Genomic DNA, 25,253 nt, shown 5'->3' on the forward strand with positions numbered 1-25,253 from the left:
GACACCGAGGCGTCTCTCCGGTGGTCACTCTCTGGCTGGAAACTGCCCTCAGTCCAGAGAGACGAGTAATAAGCGACCCCTCCATCCTGAGAGGAGCACACACATCTTCTGGTATCCCATCACAGAAGAAAGAGACAGTCAGTAGTCTACACACTACTTTATTTACAGACTCTACACGGAGCTCTCATCCAACATATCTGCTCTCCTGAGCAGCTAGCACAGACGTCCGACTTGACACTCACTTCACTCAGAAGCGAAAGTAATTCTCTCCAGTTATTGAGAACAAGCAGAGACTTCCTGTCTCACGCTCACAGACATTACATGATGTCAACAACCATTGTGCTGCTCCTCGCAGCTGGTGAGATATAAAAAATCCCAACAGGAACTAGATGACCCTTGTGGTCCCTTCCAACCAGGGCTGTAGCTAGGGGGTGGTGAGGTGGGCCCCCGCCAGGGGCGCAGGGGATGGGGGGGTGCAAAATCGCCTAAAAATATGTCTATAAATCTTGATTATTGCCTAATAAGAAATGGTTTTAAATAGAGAGTGAATTGAATGGGTGGAAAGGGGAGGGGTTGGAAAAGAGGCGGAAAGAAGAGCTAATTTGTCTGTGGCTGGGGGGCACAATCTGGACGGTTCTGCCAGGGGCGCAAGATCACCCAGCTACGGCTCTGCTTCCCACTCTACAATTCTATGATTTTAACATCTGTAATACCAGGGTGGATTTTCTTTTAGAAAAGTGAATCAGCCAAAATCATGACTGTCACTTGCTTTCCCCCTCCAGGCTACCCTATAGCACTCTGGAAAATGGAAGCCACCACAACCCCGTGCCTTTTCTACTGGGGATGCAGGTCCCCAACTTTAATTTATATCTCACACCTTTGTTCCAAATAATTATAATAATGCCGTGGGAACCTTATATATTACTTTGCATCCTGCAGAGCATGAAAAGGTTACAAAAACTAAACAACAAATTAATCAAACGTCAAGGGGGAAAGATGCATAGTAGCTGTGGGCATTTGTGTTACCCTTAAAAAAAAAGATATGTGGTATTTTTCTGGGCTGAAAACCTACAGTGATTTCTGATGGAAGCAGAGACGAGCATCAGTTCTGTGGCGTGCTGCTGCCCTCTGCCTTGAGTCTGGAGAAGAACTGCTCCTCCTGTTCGTGGTGTTCATGACAAACAGCATCAGGAGCCATTCTTTACAAATCAAATCCCATTTTCATAACTCAGGAATCTAAAGCTGTCATTAGACACATGGGACTGTGAGTAATGCTGAGCTCTGTATCTGTCTATCCGTCTATCTATATAGGACTGTCTTACCGTATCTCAAAATAATATCTACCCAGGCGTAATAAGCAGGTGCAAGGTATCATTATTGTTCACTGTGCAACTGAAGACTTGCCTGTGCAGTCATAACAGAGTCATTCAACACTACTGCAGCATGTCCTTGCATCTTGCTACTTGACATCTCTGTTCTTAACTCTAGTTTTCGCCAGTTGCTTTCACCTTCTCGTTTCCGTATTTATTCTCTTCTCCTTGTTCCTTGTTCCCGTTGTCCTCTTCTCCCTTCATTTAAATTGTTGCATGCCTGGGTGCCACACCCTCCATCATCCAGCTGGCACATCAGGGAAGGTGCTCTTACATATGAACATGGATCTCCCGTGTGTGGAGGATCTGTACACATGTGCCCTTTCTCATACATGCCGGATGCATGAGTGATGTGGCACAGCTGCCAGGCACCTCCACAAAAAGCACACACAGTGTTTATCTCTCAGTACAACAAAAATGTCCATTGATTCCGGAATCTTAATTTAGAACAATTTAAGAAGAACTCAACATGAACAGATTTCAGAAATAACCTCCTGACAAGAGGACAATGGCTGATTAAGCTTTTCAAGTGTGGGCACATGTTATAGACATAAGCACTTATACATGTATTGTTTTCTGTAGGGGGGGAAGGAAGCACTGCGCATTTTTGTTATATTTTAAAAACATGTGGAATTGGGTTCATGAGTTACACATATAAAGACACCAAAACTTATTTCATTGGGGAAGAGCTGTTTGTTTTAGGCTCATGGAAGAGGCATGTGAATAATCAAGTATCACACTTTTAAATACACTGTACAAAATGGACAAAGGCACACTCCTCCATTGTCCCCCAAGACCGACGGATGCCAACCAACCAACAAAATGGACAAAGGATATGGAATTAATATCCTTTTGTTGCTTTTATTTTGGGGTGTCATGCAACAAAATACACTCCAGGGAACTAAGTTTTATTTGAAAATCAAACCCAATAGCCCTAAATCAGTCCATATTTATACTCAGCAAAACAATACATTTCTATCCCTGTTGCAAACACACTTTTCATAAATAGTGTTGAAACCAACAAATGTCATATAGATACATGCAAATTAAGATCACAAGCATAATTTGTTTCAGCATGTCACTTTTTAAAAAAAAAATCTTACGAAAAACGGTCCATTTATGTTATCTAGCAGAAGTGATTTTCTCTTCCATAACGATGAGAATTTTTATATTCTTCATTATGCATACAGATGATATTAAAAGTTGTGCTTTAAAGACTTAGGTAGCATGTTCCAATTTAAAATATATGGATCGATGAAAGAATGCAATACTTGAATAACTCAGTTTTAAGCCTAAACCATACATGAAGGAGGACCACTTGAGGCTGGAGATGGAGGATAACATTACTGATAAATTCCTGCACCTATATAAAATCTAACATATATGAGGTATTGGTTCTAACCTACACAGAGGAGCATTCAGAAATGTGACCCCCCCCCCAACAATATATAATAAAGCAAATATATCTTTTAATGAATTGTGGGTGCTTTGTAGGAATCTGTCAACGGTATAATGTGTCTGTGTCTGTGTCTGTGTTTTGTTTTGTTTTGTTTTGTTTTGTTTTGTTTTGTTTTGTTTTGTTTTAAATGTGTTGTAAGTCACTTGGAGAACTTTGGGTAACAAGCAATCAACAAGTCTAAAAAAATATTTTTAGTTTCTTGGAGTTTGTTTCATCTTGTCCGCATTGTGTGACTGCAGGATTTAACAGAGTTACTGAAAGGAACATTTAAAAAAAAATGTTGCTAAACTACAGCAGATGCAAGCTAATGGAGAAGAGCGTCGTGGCATCCATCAGAATTCTGAACTACCTAATGAAGCAATCCACCCTGCTGTGCAGATTCCTCCACAGATTTCTTCCTTAGAGTGCTACAATTAAAAGCTGTTATTTTATGCCACGTTCAAGGGAAAGATGTGTAGGTTGCAGGTAAAATGAGAGGTGCAGTTGTACAAAGGGCTTTACTGCATTTAATGAGATAAGCTAACAGACAGAGCCGAATTCACATGTGATGTTTCAAGGCAGAGTTGGTTTGGCCAGTTACTAAGAAAAGTATCAGTTCCAGAAGATGCAGCTTCCAGCAGGTCATGCTACAATGGATATTGTTTTGCAGCTTAAATAATAAATGCAGCTTCATTCATTCCTTGTGGTATCTCCAGTGACCTCCTACAAAACGTAACAGACCAACTTCACACTTTGAATTTAAACCAATTCAGTGCCATAAAATATTAATATTTTTCAATAACAAAAAACCATTAGCGTCACACAATGGAAACTTTCCTGCAGCATGTCTGATGAGGAATGAGAGGGAAGTTATCTAGTAACCAAGGCATGCATCTACCCATCTTCCATGCTTGCTTTTGGGTTATTGATCACATCACTATTCTCCTTCTTAGATACAAAGGCTTGGAGGCAGTGATTTCCGCCCTGTCCTGTGTTCATCGCAATCAGTTCCACTTCTGTTCTGCTACAGCTCAACCTCTGCTAAAACCTACATTATTATCCTCATCCTCCCCAGTGGCTGAAACTAACATAATCAATTATGTAATCAATTGGGTTATTATGTAATCAATTGGGTTATTAACTTTGGTTCATTTCGACAGAAGGGAAATAAATGCAGAAACAATGCAGAAAATAAAATATTTATGTAACATTCACAGACTTTAAAAAGATAGTGAATATGAGCGGGTTGATCTATCTATCTATCTATCTAGGGGACGCAGGTGGTGCTGTGGTCTAAACCACAGAGCCTAGGGCTTGCCGATCAGAAGGTCGGCGGTTTGAATCCCAGCGATGGGGTGAGCTGCCATTGCCTGGTCCCTGCTCCTGCCAACCTAGCAGTTTGAAAGCACGTCAAGTGCAAATAGATAAATAGGTACCACTCCAGTGGGAAGATAAACGGTGTTTCTGTGCACTGCTCTGGTTCACCAGAAGCGGCTTAGTCATTCTGGCCACATGACCCGGAAGCTGTCTGCTGGCAAACGCCAGCTCCCTTGGCCAGTAAAGCGAGATGAGCGCCACAACCCCAGAGTCTGTCACGACTGGACCTAACGGTCAGGGATCCCTTTACCTTTATCTATCTATCTATCTATCTATCTATCTATCTATCTATCTATCATCTATCTATCTATCTATCTATCTATCTATCTATCATCTATCTATCTATCTATCATCTATCTATCTATCATCTATCTATCTCTGTGAACATTGCATAGATAATTGCACAATTTCTGTTCCTGACCTTGGATGAGCATGCAAATTGTGGCAATTTCCAATTCTGTTTCCAGTAGAATTCTCTGAATCCCTGCATGCATGCATTCTGTGAGCAAAGGTTCATTCATACCCCACTGGTGGAAAAAGATGCAGCTTTTTCCAGTTTCCCCCTTCCCAGTGAGGCCCACCTCCAAAATCTGCTTCGGATTGTTAGGGTACCTTTCAACTCTAGGGTGGGGGTGGCAAGAATCACATCCACCAGTGACATCCTTCACTGTATTGCATCACCATGTGTCTAGAATGAGTCCTTCTGTTTGCCAGATGGAACTCAGGATCCAAGCCGTAGTTCAGCAATTATTCTTCTAAGAAGTATAAAACTTTTAGAACTTAACTTAAAATAAAACCACTCCCTGACGAACAGAGCTACACTTGGATAGACTTTATCTTATATGTGAATGGTTCCCAGTTGCTGTATACAAAGCTGAAGAAAACAGCATTGGAATTATTTACAACCTTTTTTATTGGTGACTGATCTTCATGCTGGAGCTTTTCACAACTTCAGTTCAGCACTTTACTGCAAAACTGGTACTGAAGGAAACAATCCAGGAAATAAGTGTGTACAATGCCAACTTTGTTTTTTTCAGTATGCCAAACATATACAGAACTCTGGGGCAAAGGAATCAGGGTGCTCTATGCGCCAGCTTTTGGAAACTGAAAAAGCCTTATTCAAGAGCATCTATATTTACTACAAAGCTATGGAAACCAATCTTTCTACCAATAAACAATTCTAATACTCTGTATAGCATTTAACAAGTGTTCAGAGTAATGCATTTGCATTATCTGGGTGTGATCCTTACAACAACTCTGTAAGGTAGGTCAATTTTATTATTTCCCATGCTGCAGATGAGAGGACTGAGGCTGAGAGAGAGCAGTTTGCTTAAGACTGCCCCGTGAGTTCATGGCAGAGATGGGATTCAAACTGGAAACTTATTGATCCATAGCTCAGGCTCTTAGCCATAACACTACAGTGGCTCTCAAAATGTCATGCACTTGTGCTAGATAAAATATTCTAAAAATTTATTCCTTTCCACGTCCATCTCTTCATTTTCCATCTCATACTGTTTCATAGCGATGAAATACCGAACAAAGGTGTTACCTAGGGCTTCCCGGATGCACTCATCTTCCTGAAGTGCAATGAGAGCATCTTCTAATTTCAGTGGGATTGTTGCAACTTTGAAGTGAGCAGTGCTCTGGATCTCCTCTGATGCCTCCTGGAAACTGAGTCCTCTCCTTATGCCATCCAGACCAGCAGCGATAGTAGCAGACAGAACCAAGTAAGGGTTTGCCATTGCTGAACCTAGCCTGCTTTCAATCCGAGTTCCCTTCTCGCCATGACTTTTGACGTTAAATGCACAGCTGTTATCATTCCATGCCCACTTCACAGACACCATCTCCTTGGAATCCTTGCGGTACACGTTGTAGCGTTTACGGCAGCCGATGGTTGGAGCCATCAAGCAGCTCAGAGCAGCGGAATGCACCAATAACCCAGCAAGCCAGTTCTTCCCTATGTCGGTGAACTCGGGGGCTCCGGAACCAGAAGAAAACAAATTATTCTCCCCAGTGATATCCCAAAGGCTATGGGAGAGGATGCCCGAGTTGCAAAATCCATTCTCGGTGAAAAAGCTCGCAATGTAATTGTACTTTTTGGCCACTTCTTTAATGCCGGTGCGGAAGGTGAAGGCACTGTCAGCTGCACTGAGGCCAAACTCTGGCTGAAAAGAGATCTCCATTTGGCCAGGTCCTGTGGAAGACGAGAAACTCTCAATGTTCGCCCCGGCGTGATACATCCCGTCAATGAGTTCCTGAATGAAACACTGGTCTTGGTTATTGAGCATGGTTGTAGTGGGGAAAGTGATTGCCTTTGAATTGATGATTTCGGCAATGCCATAAATGCAGAACTCGTAAGTGAAGGCAGAACGCAAGGCAAAGCCGTGGTCTTGGAGTTGCCCCAGCTGTTGTTTGGCAATGTGCCTGGGGGAAGTCAACAAAGGGTTGCCAGTTACAGCGAAGGAATCGCAGATCACTCTAGCAGTGTCTTCAGTCCATGGCAAAACCCGAAACGTTGATAATTCAGGACTCAGGATTATGTCGCAGTTGAAATTGCTGGCGCTTATATGGTTTATTTCATTATCCTTGGGATTCAGAGTCAGTTCAAGGTAACCTCTGGGCATGGCAACACCATGGATTGCTTTGGCCTAAACAGAGGGAAGAAACTTTTAGGATTGCGCTGTAGTCACTTTAACACTGCAATTATAAGGTACAATTATGATTACAACAGTGAGAAATGCTATGCCTGTTTGAGTTCAAATTCTGCGCAAGGGTAGCTGTGTGTCTGATTTTACAGAGGATAGTCCTTTATCTGAAGGGCTGTCTGATGCAAGATCATTTCAAAGATACAGAATCCTAAGAAGGGAGAGCAAGAGCCCTGAAGCAGCCCATCAACAATTAAAAGAACCAGGACAGCAGACTGAGCAGACACAGAATCTTTTCCATTAAACTGAGATTATTTCCAGTTCAGCTATAGTATATTTCTAAATTTGAATCTATAAATATAAATTAACACATGCAAATTTTATGCTAATATGCGTCTTCTTTTGCCCTTTTAATTCTGATGATGGACTTCCTCTTTCTTGGTGATATGTAAGGGGCCGCACTTCCAAAGCAGGGGTGTCAGCAACTTGTTCCATAAGGGAGTTATGCACTGTATCTCATGAGAGATATACGGTATCGAAAGATTTCTAAGTGTCCAGTGGGACCTCTAGCATCTTTTCTTTGAACAGGCACAAACACTGGAGGTTGCCAAGAGGGTTGGGAAATAAAAAGGCCCAGTGAGCATTTTGGTTGTGTGGTTCTCTGGATTGTGGTATAGTTCACTAACTCTTCAGTGAACTTCCTCTGTGAAAGGTTAGCAACCAGCTGCGTCTCAGGTTGCACCCTGTTTACAACTTCTTCCTACTTCTCACACTTCCCTCTTGGACCTCATGGCTTCCTTGTTCTACTATAGACTAGTTAGCTAGACTAGAACTGGGAACTTTTCTATCCAAGTATCTATTTTCCATATCTACAAGGTTAGTTTCCTTACATACAAGCGTGTGTGTGTGTGATTGCAACAGAAAACATCTGCTCCAAGGTTCACAGGTACCGTATTTTTCGCTCTATAAGACGCACCAGACCACAAGACGCACCTAGTTTTTGGAGGAGGAAAACAAGAAAAAAAAATCTTCTGAATCTCAGAAACCAGAACAGCAAGAGGGATCGCTGTGCAGTGAAAGCAGCAATCCCTCTTGCTGTTCTGGCTTCTGGGATAGCTGCGCAGCCTGCATTCACTCCATAAGACGCACACACATTTCCCCTTACTTTTTAGGAGGAGGAAAGTGAGTCTTATAGAGCAAAAAATACGGTAATTGGAACAAAAAAATCCAACAAATTTGTTAACAGGTGACATTGGCCAACCCGACAATAGGTGGAATCCAACTGGTTCCCTTGGTTTCAGGGAAGGGCTCGTGATCCTGCAGACACCTTCACAAATGGGAGAAGAGGGGAGGTGATTTATCTTATTTGTTATTCCCCTTACAGGCCCCCACCCCACATTCCACCCTGTTCTGGGAGGTCCCCCAACACTTGAGGGGAATGAAAGAGGTCATAACCTGAAAGAGGGGGGAATTGAAACATGTTTGAAAAGCACCCCAAACCCATCAAACAACTTGCCAATGTGACAATAAATGAAAGCAGAAAGATAAGAAGACGTGCAGCAGTCCAACAATCAAGTATAGAAATGTGCAGGTAGAAACAGAACCACCTGGATGGGAGGCAGGCAATCAACTAGTCCTTTGGTTCTGCAAAGGGGGAATAGATTTCCTAATAACTGCCTCCTCTCTCTATTAGCAGAGGCATACGATGGATCAAAAGCTCCTTCCAAGAATCCAACAGCATCCTATGTCAGTAACCTGTAATATTGTACATGTGGTTAGACCTAGTCCTGCACACCTGTGCTCATCTTACATTCCAACTTATTTTTTATTCTATTTTGAAGAACATCAGATGATTTACACTTTCACTTCTACTTTAATTTGAGCTTGGGTTGGGGATATATCAGACAAGTTCAGATTAATTTGAAAAGGGTGAGCCTGGCTCCCTGCACTTTGAATTGAGTGATGGGTGAAAAGATGGTCCCATTACCCCATCGCCTTTCAAGAGCATTAAATTCCCTGGAAGAGAGTTCATTTCTGCTAATGCCTAAATAACATCAGTGAAAGAAAACTGGATCTGAGCCCATAGCTTCAAAACTACAGCAAGATCTAAGGACAAAATTAAGAGAAAATTGCCTTTGGGGCTTCAAAGAAGTTTAGAATGAAAGCAAGGTTTTACTAGATTTCCAGTAATGCCAGTATATATTTTCACTCAATGGAACCTGAAATATTCATGACACGGTTATAGCTAAAATGCAGCATATAAACCATCCATGCTGAGTATCACATAAACAATACACCAAAAGGCCCTTAGAGGTCACTACTTTCTATACAGATGCTACCAAATGCTTCATAATATGACTCATATTTATTGGAACACCAGCATCACTAATATTATTATTAAGCTGTCATGCATACAACAGTATTTTCTTATCTGATTTAATCGCTGAAAAGGGAATACTTCCAAACTAGAATGATTCCCATGCTATCACTTCAGTGCCTTTTGTAATTTGCTCTTGGCCTCCTCCTGCAATTTGCCAATGTCAAATAAAACAGGATCGTTGTGCATGTTGCAAATGTTTAGAAAAAGAAAGATAAATCTGGGGGAAGGCGAGTCTTGGGTGTGTAAAGAATCAACACTGACAAGTTCTCTTAATTAGATTTGCATTTCTTCAGGGCTAAGGAATGACCGCTTTGGCAGGGGGGCAGCAGGGAGAAGATGAAATAAGCCTTATGGGGTACCAATGAACAAAGGAGGAAATATATGTTGTGTAAACTGGAATTGTATTGTACATGGCAAAGGTCTGTGGCATAGCAGGTTGTCTCTTCATGGCCTGGGAACACAGAAGAAGACTTGCTACAGGGGATGGATAAACGTACCCGGAAAAAACGAGACGGGATGCTCTTTGATCTTGACACGCCATGAAGGTCGGCTGCTTCAAACCTGACAAAACGTATATTGTCTCTGGACATCTGTTCTTTAATGCGCTCAATCTCAGAGACCAAGTGAAGGGGAATGCTCTTTACACTGGGATCTCTGCTGTGTTCTAAAAATGAAAATACACTTGATCAGGTCAAAATTTAAATATTTGCCATCAACATGTCCACGCTGGTATATCTTTTCAATGCAGCGCGCGATCCCACGCAAAGATCAGTATAGTGGTACCTCTGGTTACTAACGTAATTCGTTTCAGAGGTCCGTTCTTAAGCTGAAACTGTTCTTATCCTGAGGCATGCTTTCGCTAATAGGGTCTCCCGCTGCACGTGCGCCTCCAGCGAGCGATTTCCGTTCGCATCCAGGAGCAGCTACTTCCGGGTTAGCGGAGCTTGTAACCTGAAGCGTTCGTAACCAGAAGCGTTCGTAACCAGAGGTACGACTGTATACGTAAGCATCTTGATTCTAATGGTTTGAAGCAGAAAAGCCTCTGGAGCAGCATGTCTTAAGGCTCAACAAGATACACTTTGCAAATAATAACTTAGCAATACACCTAGATAACGTCTGTGCATATGCAACGTATAAATGGTGAAACATTTTAGGTGGTAATCAACTGAAGTTTACTCAGAGTAAGCCTATTGAAATTAATGGACCTAGCTTAGTCACGTTCATTCATTTTAATGGGGCTACCCTGAGAAAAATCTAGCTGAATGCACCCCCCGCCAGAGCCCCACAGATTTCAAACAGGCCTCTGCTGCTCTCAGACAGCTGGTTTTTCACTCATTATTAACAGTTGTAGTCACTAAACTGCCGGAAGCAAATGCAACCAGTTGTCTGAAGGGGTCTAATTATGATATAGTTTGGATAAGATGCAAAAATCTAGCTTTCTGGATTCCGGGTGGCCACAGATTCAATCATTTGTTGGACTCATTTATTCAGATTAGTTCCGCATGATTGATACGTGCTACTTTGGAGCCAATTAAAACTGTCTCCAAATTTTGCCTAATCCACATGCAATCCAAAGTGAATTTGCAGGGTTCCTGCTCAGGCAATATTTCTTTAGGAATTTCATGGGCCTTTATTAAGTTTCAATAATGTTAGCCAGGTGACGTGCAGGTGAAGAGCTTGCCACAGCCCTGGTTCTCTATTAAATGATGTATTTATTATTACAGTTTATAGCCTCACTTTCTGCATGGAACACCCAAGGCAGAAAGCAATGGATTGAGTGAATCTGAAGGAGCCTGTTCAGGGAAAACCTCTACATGCATTACATTAAAATTAGCTTTAAGAAGTTCTGCTCAGGAAAGTTCTGCTCATTCCAGTGTGGTATAGTGGTTAGAGAGCTGGGCCAGGACCTGAGAGGCTTGGGTTCAATTTCTCACTCAGCCATGAAACTCACTGGAGACAATCTGGGTTGGAGCCTTCCTGTGCCCCCTCCCATTAGAGCAGAGAAGGCATAGGCAAACTTGGCCCTCCAGATGTTTTGGACTAGTAATCAAAGGATTCCCATCATCCCTGACCACTGGTCCTGCTAGCTGGGGTTCATGGGAGTGGTAGGCCAAAAACATCTGGAGGGCCGAGTTTGCCTATGCCTGGAGTAGGGGATATCTCCATGGTGTCCGTGTTTTTCAAGAGCTATCCTGCAGCTTTCCCCCCCTCAGAGTTCATGCTTTCATGATACTTCTGGCTGCTCTCCTTATTGGAGCTACCAAAAATGACATTTTTTTGCTGAGGTGGGGGGTGGAGTGGAAGCAAGCATTTATCTTTTGGTAAAAATCATCGAGGGGGGGGAGGCACTGATAATGACACAACACAGGCACCCACCTTCCTCTCCCCTGCCGAGCCCTAATTACTGAGTTTGAATGGGCTCCTCTGACCCTCCCACTTGCGGCATTTATACACACACACGCACACACCTTTTTGATGCACAATGTCCTTGTATACCATAAACCACACAAGTCTGTGTTATCAATAAAAACAAGACAAGGCAACACTTCTGTTTAACTGGGAAGACTCCCATCCCTATATGGTGTGCTGCAGGCAAAGTCTTAACTTCCTTACCAGATGTGGGCTCAAATTTAGCTTCTGAAGCACTGCCTGCATTGGGGGAATGTGTCTGTTGTCTCCCAGGAGAATGATCCATATCTTCACTTTCGGATGGCTGCTTATCCAACCCAGCAGAGCTGTGCAGCAGGGGTGGCTTCCCTGTTAGCCCTGCTCCTGGCTTGCGCCCAGAGAGGACTTTCTGATCACCTCCTCTTAAATGAGGGTGAAACATTTCCATGTAGCTCCTTTGATTATCACTAGACTTCAGCGGAAGTGTATGGGAAGAGGGACTTCTGGGTTTGCCACTGTTCCTAACCCTGGTACTCAGCACCGGGCTTTCTCTCAACAGGTTTTTCAACTCTTGCAAAGTTTCTTTGGAAATTCCAGAGCCCAAAGCTAAAGAGACTTTGCTTTCATCTTTTTCCTGGGTTGCTGCATGATGGTCCATGTCCTTTTTCTCAGTCATGTGGAACTTCCACTCCTTCTCTGCTGTGTCAGGTTTCTCTTTATCATTTCCTGGTGTTTTTGCATACTCCCTGATTTTCGCTGTATTTAGACACACAACTTTCTCTTCTTTGCCATCTAAATCTGTTTTCAGTGCATGGTCTTCATTGCTGAAATTTTCTATTGCCCCATGAGCTTCTGGGCTGCTTTTGTGAGGTTCCTCTCTGCCCTGCTGTGGGTCTTCTGTTGTATGACAATATTTGGGAGGGCTCTCATCTGCTTCCTGCATTGCTGGGAAGCCTGGTGGTTTCTGAAGAAGTTCGTCTGTACATAGCTTGAGGTGAGCAAGCTTTCTTTGATGAGAGAGAGAATCAGAAGTGTTTCCAGGGTGAGAAGTGTCCATAGTTTCACATCCTGCTGTAAGGTTCTGCTTCCCAGTGACTTTGACTCCTCTTTTTCTTCTTAATCCACACATGCAGTTGCCATCAACTTCCTCAGTTTCATTTCCGGCAGTGCTCTGCAATCATCAGCAAATATAAACAATATGCTCTGATCGAATGAAATATGCAGCCCTCTTTAATTCACACTTTATACATTTGACATACTTACGGAATTGATACATTCCATAAACCAGGCCCAATGCACACTGTAACATCCACACTGCAAGGGGATTTAGACCACAACCTAATCAAAACTTGCTCTTCTGTTAAATGTTTAATAGAATCCAATATATAGATATATCTCATCTTGTTTTCTTATCCTTAATCTGACAGGTTGTGGGCAATCTAGCACCAGTCAGACAAGAAAGCAGGACATCCAGGGACCTGCCTTAATTATTATTGCTATTATTATTACTATTTGTATACTGCTCTATACCCATAGATCTCAGGGCAGTTCACAACATAAAATTACAATATTAGAAAACCACAAAATACATAACAAAAATAAGAACAGGAACAAACCAATAATCCCCATTCCACAACACATTTAAAAGGACATTGGATGTCAATCAACCAAAGGCCTGCTTAAAAAGAAACGTTTTCGCCTGGCATCTAAAGATGTATCATGAACCAAACGTCCCAGGGGAGAGCATTCCACAAAGAGGGAGACACTGCAGAAAGGACCCGTTCTCCAATTGCCACCCTCCAGACCTCTCATGGAGGAGGCACACAAAGAAGGGTCTCAGAGGACAATCTCAGGGTCCGGGTAGGTTCATTTGGAAAGAGGCAGTCCTTGAGGTATTGTGGTCCTGAGCCATTTAAGGCTTTATAGGTCAAAACCAGCACTTTGAATTAGGCCCAGAAACTAATTGGCAGGCCAGGGTCGGTGTAATTTGCTCAAACTGTCTTGTCCCAGTAAGCAACCTGGCTGCTGAATTCTGCACCAGCTGAAGTTTCTGAGCCGTCTTCAGAGGCAGCCCTACATATGATGCATTGGAGTAATCTAACCTAGAGGTTACCAGAGCAACAACAACCGTAGTTAGGCTATCCCTGTCCAGATAAGGGCGCAGTTGGGCCACCAGCCAAAGCTGATGGAAGGCTTCCTCTTATTATAATTAAGTCTCCAATCATTTCTTGATAAAGGAGGTCTGTTAGGAAAATTTGCTTGTCCAAAAGGTATTTTCTTAAAAACATTGTCTTCTTGAGTCTTTAAGTAATCCTGCATTCTGTATACCAAACAGCTAATTGTTCACTCCATCCCAAAGTCTCAATTAAGTTCTTCCTATCAGAAAGGAAGCGGAGTTCCCACAGCTGAGCATGAAGAAAAAACTAAATTATACAAAGTATGAATGGAAAACATTCATCAATATTTCATCTCTCCCTAGTGAGATCTTCAGGAAAAGAGAGAGAGAGAGAGAGAGAGAGAGAGAGAGAGAGAGAGAGAGAGAGAGAGAGAGAGAGAGAAGAATTACAAGAAAGATAGTTTTACCTTCTCTAAAAACACTGGAAAGCAAAGGATTTAAGAGATGAGAATACTGGGCATTGACAATGTATGGTTTGAGAGGGGTGTGTGTGTTTCAGAGAGTTTAGAATGATCTGATGCTAAGCTGCTCCACAGGGCAGCAAGTTGTGGTGCCAAAGTTCTGTCGTGGAAGACTGGGGTGGCTAAGCTGTGGCCCACATACCCCATCTTCCCTTAGGACTCTAAGACACCCCACATTTTCTTTTTTTTAAACCAAGTTTGAGTTTTAGCATTTTGACTTCTTGTATGCAATACACAAAAGTGTGGGTTAAGTTATTGCAAGTTTAAGTTAAGTCTGCTGCAACTGGATTTCTTATGGACAGTGGAAATCCTGAATGTGCCTGATTTGTGACTATTATGCTATTATGCCCTGTTTAGGGAAACTTTTAATGTTTGATGTACAGTATTTTAATGTTTTTTTGGAAGCCGCCCAGAGTGGCTGGGGAGGCCCAGCCAGATGGACAGGGTATAAATAATGTATTATTACGTATTATTATTATTATTATTATTATTATTATTATTATTATTATTTGCCTTCAGTAGCAGTAAAGCTCTGCTGGATGAAATACAATTGCCTCTGGTCTATTTTGGGGGGATCCTGCAACGTGTTTAAGTTTTTGCTAGCTATACATTGGAGTTCTGCTCTGGCTCAATATTGAGTAGAATTCCATGACAGATCCACACAGATTGTCTGTGTGGATGGCAATCTTAATTGTTGCTGAGAATTTTTTTTCTTTCTAATACAGCACAGGTTGGGGGTACAATCCAGCATTTTAAGGCCCTGTAGAAAAGATTAGCAACTGCTTCATCTCTCCCTCACTCAGATCATTAGAAGCTGATGGCCAGGGGCGTCTTACCCATAGAGGCTAGTGGCGCGGGGCGCCAAGTTCTGGAGGGCACCAGGGAAGAGGCGGAGGCTGGACGTGGCACCTCCCAGCATCAGCTCGCCGCTCTCGCCCGCCTCCGCCATGCCACGCCGAAGCAGCATCGCTCCCGGAGCCTCTGTCTGCTGTGGGCACAGCAGCACGAAGCGACCAGCTGAGCTGGGAGGCACCGCATCCAGCCTCTGCCTCTTCCCCACCGGAGGAGCCGCCCTCCAGCTGCTGCCTGCCTCCTCCAGCCCCACCAGCAGTGCTGTCCTCCCTAAAAAAACTCTGGGAAATGGGGGGGCCACCGGACGGAGCTTTGCACCTCGGTGCTGGATATGCTTAAGACAGCCCTGTTGATGGCTTATGCCTTAGATTTGTCCACTGAAGCACAGACAGGGTTGATTTAATTGAATTCCCTTCCTGACATGTGTGCTGCACACAAATAGTTAACCTTTCAGCTTAGTGCAGACAATTAGCTGACTTGGGAGGCTTTTAGCTCAACATCTAACTTCAAAGGGAAAATGCTGCTGCTTGCTAAGCACACAGTGCATCAAACACCCCAAACTTTGCCTGTCTAGCAGTTCCAGATCCAAGACATAAAGCGATGGTTTATGACTGATTAAGTTCTTACCTAACACTGCATGCTCAGTCTAATTTCTTGAAATCAGTCTTCTGCTTGTTTATTTGTTTGCTTGTTTGCTTGCTGACTTATTAAGGTTACATCCCAATATTTCCAATGCACTATTTTTCACCAAACAATGCAATAGAGATTCTTTTTCCTCACCACCATTCATAAGCAAAGCATGCACCTAGCATGTTTTGTTTACATCATTCACAACACACATATGTTTTACCTGGCCATTGGCATCTTCTTTGTCCATCTCCTGCACATTTTGGTTCCAGCTCTCATTCAATATGGCTAAGGAAATGTGCCCAGTATTTATGGAGGTGTCTACAATGGACCTATCTGCAACAAACATGAGCTAGCACAGAATTTCCAGAAGCTCCTCTCTTCCGGGCCAATGATCAACTGGGGGAAAGAAGCCATAGAAAGGGTTGCAACCAGGAGGGTGCTTTGCTGGAATAGTTTAGAGAGAAAATGTATGTTTGTAGCCAACCAGCTGCCGGGAAACACATGACAAAGAAAGCATAAAACAGTTTTGTTCAACTATTTTTTCCACAAGCTTTTTGTTTTGTATGATGTAATTATTTTGTTGCTATTCTGAAACCGAACCTATTAATGCAATTCTTAGGGCCATTCCAACAGCAAAGTGCTGTTGAACCCAACACAGCAAGAAAGTGTGCAGAACCAAATAGAATCAGCCCTGTGTGACACATGCTAGATGTCGGTGGCCATTGTTTCTCTCGGCTCTTTGTGAAAAGGGTTCAGAATCTTGCTGAATGAACAAATTCGTATTGTACATGCCTTTGCCTGCATTGTTGTAGGTCAGGATGGGAAGGGATAGAAAGCATGTTGCTCAATGGGCATTTGGGTTCTGCATGTTTCGTTAAACTGACTCAGCAGGGCAAGAGACAAAGCTGAACAGCCGAGCACAACCCTTTGGGGGCTAACACTGGTTTCTGTTTGCTTCACAGTCATTGCAGTTGCAAGCGGGAAAGCCAGTCTGCTCAGATAGTAATATCCACTTTGTGTTAACATATAAAATTTTAGAGTGTGGGTTGGATAAGGCATGAGAGCGCAACCATCTAAACATTTGGGGTTATATCCAGTTAAGTCACACTCAGAATATTCCCCCTGAAATTAATGATCCATAGGCCACATTCGCACTGTTCTTCTGGGAGATGTAGTTTGTTAAGAATGCTGAGAGTTGGTAGAAGACCTCCCACAGACCTAAAATTCCCAGATTTCCCCATGAAGAGGGACGACTGTAGAAATTGTAGCATTGGGAGGGGGATTGTGAGTCTCTCAGCACCCTTGATTCAACCACCTCATTCTCCTGCAGGAACACAACAGGCCTTTCTAGAAAATGCTCAAAATCTGGTAGCTAATTTCCAATTATTAAAATTAGAAGTTATTCCAGAACCCATTTGTTCAGGGCTGCAATATCAGCTGCTACATCTGATCAGATGCTGAACAATGCAGCTTTCTTGTATTACAATTTACAGGTTTTTAAATTATTGTGCATCACTTCAGAATGCATTTAAAAAGATGAGGCGGAGTGGGGGAGGGAGAGGAGGAGGAGAGAGATTACTTCTCTAGAGTATTTTAGGGATGGAGCTAGAATGAACATTGGGTTTGTCAAACAAATGAAAGAACATTGAGTTATTTAATCATGTTCCTTCTAATTATTGATTGCATTTAAATATGTTGCCGATCTTGATTACTAAAGCAGTATATTAAGATGGAAACTGATTAATTCAAATACATTGGCATATCCTCAAACTTTCAGTTCAGGTGCCTTTTAGAGGGGCAGACGGTAGCTCCAAAATCAACAGCAGGAGCCTTTAGCAATCACAGGGAAGCCAGAAGCACTGGTAGAAAGTGGATATTAAAACATAGAAAACACTCATTGCACTCAGAAGGCCCCATGTTCTGTACAAATTCCCATTTATTCCTCATCCAATGCACTCCCACCACTGGTTTGGGAAAGGAATGTACACATGACATTTGCCACAATCCATATCGACTCTATAACCTGCTGTTTCTTATAAAATACTGCATATTGATGGGTTCCCCCTCTTCCCCTCAACTAGTTTTGATCCAAATTGAGAGAAAAAAGAACAACCTAGCTGTGTTTTAACATTATGGTGTGTACGCAGCCTTGGCCTCTTCTACCTGCATGTTGACCAGTATAGATTTCTGCGGCATTGCATCCTGACCCTGCTAAAGGCTTCATGGAATGCACTCCTGCTTACCGTGCAAACTTTAAATCACTGAGGGTGCTTCCAGTGTGTCACTTCTTTGGGTGGGGGTGGGGGGACATTCAGTCGTACACCAGAAAATTAAGGTTGCACAATTATAGTTGTTTGGGAGGTCATGCGCAACAAACCTGCTTCCTTAAAGACCTGGATTTCAGCAACAAGGAAAGTGAGGTTAGGGGAGAAAGCATTGGAAAGTGTGCGGTAACAAGACATTGGTTTTGATGCAACTGCCATGTAACCTCCCTGGAAACCAATCAGAATGAAAGCTCATTAAATAGCTAGCTTCATCTAAACCCCCTACAAAACAAATCAGGATGAGTACTCAATAAACAGGTCATCTGGAAGTCCCCAGACTGTAAAAAAAATTGATAATTCAAAAACATTGGTGCCACTTTCCACTTTAGTGTAAAAGGGCTGAACTAGGAACATGGGAAATGTGTGTGTGTGTGCACCCAGAGAACACTGCTGTTAACTATAAGGATTTATAAGGGCTGGTGTTTCCCTTACCCAGAAAATACAGGGCACGGAACAATGGGGAGGTGACTGAGCTAATGATGAACTTTCCAGATACTGATACTGTAGGAGGAGTATCAGGAAGACTGCATCAAATTTAATGATTACTTAGTTAAATATGTTAAGTTAAATTAACTGAAAACAGCTTGCAGATACTTAATTGGCTTATGATTTTATTTAAGTTAAGTGATGAATTAATATGTTTAATTTCATAATGTGAAGATCTAAGGATGTTAATGTTTAAGTTAATTTTTTTTAAGAACTGTGATTTGGAAAACCGCTAAAAGGACATGCAATGAAATTCAACCAAGGGGAAGCGAGGAAGTCACTTAACAATATTAATAAGTGTAATTTTTAATAAGGCTATGATTCATGTTGGTTTGTTCTATGTGTTTGTTTGTTTATAATGTTGTGAAAACCAATAAAAAAAATTGGGGGGGGGGGGAATGTTGAACTTTCCACAGCAAAGTTCAGTCCCTCACATACTCCAGGCATCTTCTTTCTAAGTGAATTTACACATGCACACGAAAGCTCATACCAAGAACTAACTTAGTTGGTCTTTAAGGTGCTACTGGAAGGAATTTTTTTTATCTGTAAATGAAGCTGTTGTTAAAAGCACAATAAAGAAGCGGGTAGCATCGAACTGCGGACTGATCTGAAGCCAGGTTTCATTGCCAGTAAAGTACAGTGGAACCTCAGTTTTCAAACGTCTCAGCTGCCAAACATTTCGGAAGACGAACACCAAAAACCTGGAAGTGAATGCTTCTGTTTTCGAATGTTTTTTGGAACTCGAACAGCTTCCAAGGCACATTTCTCATTTTTCCCCATTGAAATTGCCAACAGCCCTTTGATCCTCAGTTTTCGAACGTTTCAGAAATCGAACGATCTTCCGGAACAGATTATGTTCGAAAACCAAGGTACCGCTGTATGTATTTATGAGGTTTGAGGAATAACAACGGAATGCATGCTAACAAACTGAACAAAAGAACCCTCTCCTGTACAAAATAATAATGTGTTGTGTGCTTTGCAATACAGTAGGTGGCACCATTTGCACAGCTTAAATGTTCACATCCAAAATGTTTGGATTTTGCACTTTAAAGCAAAAGCAAGGAATCTTTTATGATTCACATAATGATCAGGTTCATGGTGGCCTCTCATAATTGCACCTTGACTCTTTTTTTTTCCCTGGACAACTGATGCAGCTCCATGAGATAAAATGATGTGCTTCTGGACTAAAATGAATGTCGCAGGTGGATCCTAGCTCCTTAGGAAAAAGTTTGAAACTATAAGCTAAAAGTGACCAGATGGGTTTCATCATAAACAGCCTCAGAAAAAGCCTGCTCTAACAAAGGCATAGACCACTGAAGGTGCTTCCATATATTTAAAGCACATGGCTTCCCTTGTATAATTCTGGGTAGTGTGGTTTACTCCACACACAGAGCTACAATTCCCAGAACTTTTAATAAGCCACAGTTCTCAGGATTCTTGCGGGGGGGGGGGAGTGATGTGCCTTAAGGTAAAGGTAAAAAGGACCCCTGACAGTTAAGTCCAGTTGCAAAAGACTCTGGGGTTGCAGCTCACATGTCGCTTTACCGACTGAGGGAGATGGCGTTTGTCCGCAGACAGTTATTCCGGGTCATGTGGCCAGCATGACTAAGCCACTTCTGGCGAAACCAGAACAGCACATGGAAATGCTGTTTACCTTCCCGCCACAGCAGTACCTATTTATCTACTTGCACTTTGACGTACTTTCAAACTGCTAGGTTGGCAGGAGCTGGGACCGAGCAATGGGAGCTCACCCCATTGCGGGGATTCAAACCGCCGACCTTCTGATAGGCAAGCCTTAGGGTCTGTGGTTTAGACCACAGTGTCACCCATGTCCCGTGATGTGCCTTAACTGTGCTTTAAATGTATACTGCTCTTGAGCCAACTGTAAGTCCCCCCCCCCCAATATTCTATTACAGTGGTGCCCCGCAAGACGAATGCCTCGCAAGACGGAAAACTCGCTAGACGAAAGGGTTTTCCGTTTTTGAGCTGCTTCGCAAGACGAATTTCCCTATGGGCTTGCTTCGCAAGATGAAAACGTCTTGCAAGTTTGTTTCCTTTTTCTTAACACCGTTAATACAGTTGCGACTTGACTTCGAGGAGCAACTCACAGAACGCAGTGTACATAGTAGCCTTTTTTGAGGTTTTTAAAGACTTTGGTGATTTTTGAAGCTTTTCCAAAACTTCTTTTGCAGCCATTTGGTAAGTTAAGCTTTTAAAACTTTTTTTTGGGGGGGGTTGGATTTTGGGTTGGGGTGTTTGGAATTCAAGGACTTGGTGTTGGGAAGGGGTTTGCAAGAATCTGGAAGCTTGTGTGTTTTTTTCTGCATTTTTATGATTTTCTGTGACCATTGGGCCACTCTGCTGTTTTTTTAAAAAAATTCTGGGTTTGAATTTTGAAATGCTCTTTACAGTATGTGTGACTTTAAAGAGCACTTAATAAACTCTTGTTGTACCAAATTTGGCTTTGTTTGGACTTTTTTTGACCATAGGAACGCATTAATTGATTTTCAATGCATTCCTATGGGAAACCGTGCTTCGCAAGATGAAAAATTCGCTAGATGAAAAAATTCGTGGAACGAATTAATTTCGTCTTGCGAGGCACCACTGTACAATAATTACAACAATAATAATTACAATTCTTACAGAATAGATACCCATGCTGTTATCGGTGCGATTATTTGTCACAACAATACAATCTTTTTGCTAAATTATTAACTTTATAATATAATATGAAGATTATGATTTTCCCCCTAGAGAAAGTTAATATTAACAGTGGTGTTGTCTACCTTTTTAAAAAAAGTGAACCATTTTCATTGTAATCCTTTATTCTCATTAACATTCACAAGTGCACAGACAACCACAATCCCTCCCACTCATTCCTGCATTGTCATACCAACATAGATGGGCACAGCAACACGCAAGTGAAGAAATAGCTTAAGAGGGAATATGCACCACTTCACACAATTCAACAGGGCATCTCTTCCTGTGTTTCCCTCTTGCCCCTAAATGCACACTACCAACGCAAGTGGTCTGAAAAGTGAGATGAGCGCCGCACCCCACAGCCTGGACTTAACAGTCCAGGGGTCCTTTACTTCTACCTTCACCTTACTCCAAAGGAATTGCTTCCACAAGCTTCAGTCTGAAGAACTGGCACTTTTGCAAGTGACACATCATGTTCATTTTGCACTTGCGAGGATCCTTTAGTGTGGCAGCCCCTATTCTTGCCTGTTTAGATTAGGCAAATGGCTTCATTTTACTGCTTTTAATGCCTACTAAAAACTTTTTTTTTTTTTAGAAAAGTCTACTCAAACACATAATCCTTTGTTTTGAAAATGGTTGGTTTTTTTTCTATATTTTGTTTATTTTTATAATGTGTACATGTTTTTAAAGTGTGGTGATTTTATTGCCATTTTCTGATGAATTTTTAATGTTATTGAACAGCATCATCAATCTTCTAAAATATAGATAAATATTTTTTATGCTGCACAACCTTAAACATGTCTATTCAGAAGTAAGTTCCCCTAGGTTTAATGGGACATCAAGATAAGTGTGTATAGGAATGCTGTCTTAATGATTGTAGAGTAAAATTAAAAGAGTCATTATTTTACAGTTCTCTCAGGGTAGATGGAATGCCGCTTTACCTCTTTGCCTGTTACTGGGGATGAGAGAGTTTGAAATGGAAAGCTACCAGCAAAAAGTAAGATTCATGTGGAAAGAGCTATTAGTCAACTCTTTTGTCATAAGCTGCACAAGCAATATTGCTACAGCACTTTGCATAGTTCTCATACATTTCAGCTGGGGGTTGAGCTTCATTAACATGTGCCCCTGAAATTCCGGCTACCACCAAACTGATGCCAAAGTTTTGGGCTAGTTTTGTGCCATTTTGCACTGTGAACTCCACGTTTTGTGCTGCCCTGCCACCCCTCAAACCAAGTAACTGGCAGGGCAAATCTGCATCACTACTTACTGCCAAAAAATCCAACCTTGCCCAATTGTCTCCATACCAGTGTCAAAGTGGTGTGTTGGTTTTGTGCCATTTTGTGACACAAACCCAGCTTTCTGTGCTGCCACCCAAACTGAGTAATTGATGCCTGGCCAAATGGCCTATCCAAATTTGCTTCCCCTTATGCCTTGCATGTTGATTGCAGCATCTGGGCTTGATGAGGCATGTGACCCTCACCTCCTCCCCGAGGTAGCGAGCCCCACCTGGGCTGCGGGTTCTTGCCTGCCTCAGCCTCCTAGAGTGTGCCTTCCAAATCTAGTAACTGAGTGTTTTCCAACCTTATCCACTCTTTTAACCAACATAAACATGCTGGTTCGTAATATAAATGGAAATCTGGCCATGTGAAGCCCCCTCTCTCATTAGCATCTATTAATATTTTATATTTTATTCTGGGTTTCTTCCCTTGCCAGATAAACCTAGACATATCTTTCTGCCATTCTTTAAAGCAGCCTGTATTGCTAATTATTGGAGCTGTTTGAAATAAAAACAACATCTTAGGTAAAACATTCATATTTATGGCAAAAATCCTTCCCAACATGGACAATGTCATTTCCCTCCATATTTCCAAGTCCTTTTTAACTTCTTTCCATGCTTGAACATAATTATATTGGAATAGATTGAGGTTCTTAGTTGTCAGCCATAATCCCAAATACTTCCCCTTTTCCCCAGCTTCCATGTTTTGCCAAAGTTTCAGGTAGCAGAGGACCAGAAAGGAGATATCAGTGGGTGAGGGATCCAAAGCACAGCAGGAGTGTAACAAGGTGCCTGTTGTTTTTTTAAAAAACACACATGTTAAATAGTTTTTATATGTATGCATGTCAGTCTCTACATGAGTGTCCTTCAGCCTTGTCACATCCTTGTTCTCTAAGACTTTCTGCAAAATGTCAAGGTTCTGTGTTAAGATATCAACTGACTGCAGTGCTGGAGCATGGAAGAAGCATGGTCCTTGGTTGAGTTAAACATCAACTGAGAGGGAGAGTAAGTTGCCAGTCACTTCCATTCTCGGATGGCTTTGGTTCAGATTGCATAGAGGGTTCAGGAGCCTTGTTGAGTTGTGAAATCCCACAGAGCCGCCATTAAAATCAATAGGACGACTGAAATAAATAGTTTGAGGAAGGCAGCCAAAAGTTTCCATATGACTCATGTTGCTAATTATAGCTAAAGATCAATGAAAGGACAGCCAGTGGTCTGTTAACAATATCTGTTGTGATTAACCACCACAGAGAAGTCTTGCCCCAGTAACCCCTTACACCAAAAGGCAAGGGGGGCAGAGGCAAAGACATTGTCAAAACAAGTCTGTTAGTCCTCAGATATTTTGATTGCCTAAGCACAGTTTTACAACTAAAGTATTTGTCAAAAGAACTGGATGTGCTTGTGGCAGAAACTGAGGGTACTTAGCTGAAGGGAAATGTTTAGTCATGTCAAATTTACTTTAGTTAAATTAAGTTTTAAAATCTCAACTATCCTTACATTATTTATATCTGTAACTTCATAACTTCTCTAGGTGGTATACTAAAGCCAATAAGCTACAGAACTAAGCTCAAGGTTCTGGTTGTATAAAACCCTATACAACTTGGAACCAGGGTACCTGAAAGATCATATCATCCTTTACATATCCAACGGATCACTAAGCTCTGCAGGTGAGGGTGTCCTGAAGATGCCAGGTCCATCCCACACAAAGCAGGAATTGGGCCTGTAGTACTACCTTTGGGTTTTTTAATATATTTTTTGTACAAATCAGGCCTTTGTCTTGTTCCATTCAAATTGTTCAAATGTCGTTCGTTAAAATATTGAGCAACCTTTATTTGTGCTTCTCTTTTGTTACTTGCTCTATGTGTGTATTTGTCACCATCCGGTTTCTGGGCGGTCGAAGTCCCGGCTGAGGACGTCGGGACCGGGGGCAAGATGGCGGGTGGGAGCAGGAATGGGAGTCAGGAAGCCAAGGGTCTGAGGGTCAGAGAGCCAGGAGTCAAGAAGTCAAGGGTCCGAGGATCAGAAAGCAAGGAGTCAAAAATCCAAAGGCAGGAAGCGTGTTGCTGTGGCAAAGAGCCAAACGGAAACGCTGACCTTATATCCCTTCCCGGCTCTTGCCACCAGGTGCTGTGAGTTACCGATCGGCCTCACCTGTGCGGCCGTGCCTTGCCTCTTCAGAACAATCATAGGAAAGCCCCAGTCCTGCAAAGCCCTACCGGTCACAGGGCCTGGCTCCTGCATGCACTCCTGACAGTATTTTCTATAAGCATATTTACTTATCATGGTCAAGTACTTTACATAATGTTTCTATTGTATGATGCTCCTGCAGTACTCATATTTATTTTGTATTATTTACTAAAGTATGTGACATTTTACTTCGTACTGATTATTAGGAAAAGCAGCTAGAGCAGATTTGCCCTTGGACAAAGAAGCCAGTAACTTGTCTAAGATAAACTGATTGTCTAGACCACCTTGGATTCCCCACTGGCAGAAGTTTGTGAAAGTCTCCCATTACCTGTAGAATTGCCTCTCAAGCTGTCCTTTCCCGTGAACACATGAAGTTGCTAAGCTAAGTTCTTGGTCCATCTATTACAGTATTATCTGCTCTCTAGGGCTTGTATACAATATGTGGGTGGTGGGTGAAACAACATCATTTCATATAAGCAGACGATTGAAAATAACCGGGGGGCAGTTATATTTGGCAATGGTGTCATGGAGGCATAAGATAATGGGGACATTGAGTCAGACCT

The 25,253-nt window shown here is 42.2% G+C and overlaps 1 protein-coding gene and 1 long non-coding RNA gene across 2 annotated transcripts in view; one reads left to right on the forward strand and one right to left on the reverse strand.

Moving 5' to 3' along the window:
• Positions 1-25,253, forward strand: part of LOC310703529 — a 93,885-nt gene that overhangs the window by 61,827 nt on the left and 6,805 nt on the right. Inside the window, exon 3 of the long non-coding RNA XR_014524225.1 lies at positions 22,138-22,224. This is a non-coding gene — a long non-coding RNA (uncharacterized lncRNA). The remainder of the gene's footprint in view (positions 1-22,137; positions 22,225-25,253) is intronic.
• LGSN (lengsin, lens protein with glutamine synthetase domain) lies at positions 5,209-15,979 on the reverse strand. Its single transcript, XM_083495883.1, has 4 exons — positions 15,938-15,979; positions 11,824-12,769; positions 9,708-9,874; positions 5,209-6,833 (listed from the first exon to the last, which is right to left on the reverse strand). The coding sequence occupies exons 1-4, from the start codon at positions 15,962-15,964 to the stop codon at positions 5,634-5,636; spliced, it is 2,340 nt and encodes a 779-aa protein (XP_083352009.1). The 5' UTR covers positions 15,965-15,979; the 3' UTR covers positions 5,209-5,633.

The sequence above is a fragment of the Podarcis liolepis genome (genome assembly GCF_965112155.1).
Source record: "Podarcis liolepis genome assembly, chromosome: 3".
Lineage (NCBI taxonomy): Eukaryota > Metazoa > Chordata > Lepidosauria > Squamata > Lacertidae > Podarcis > Podarcis liolepis.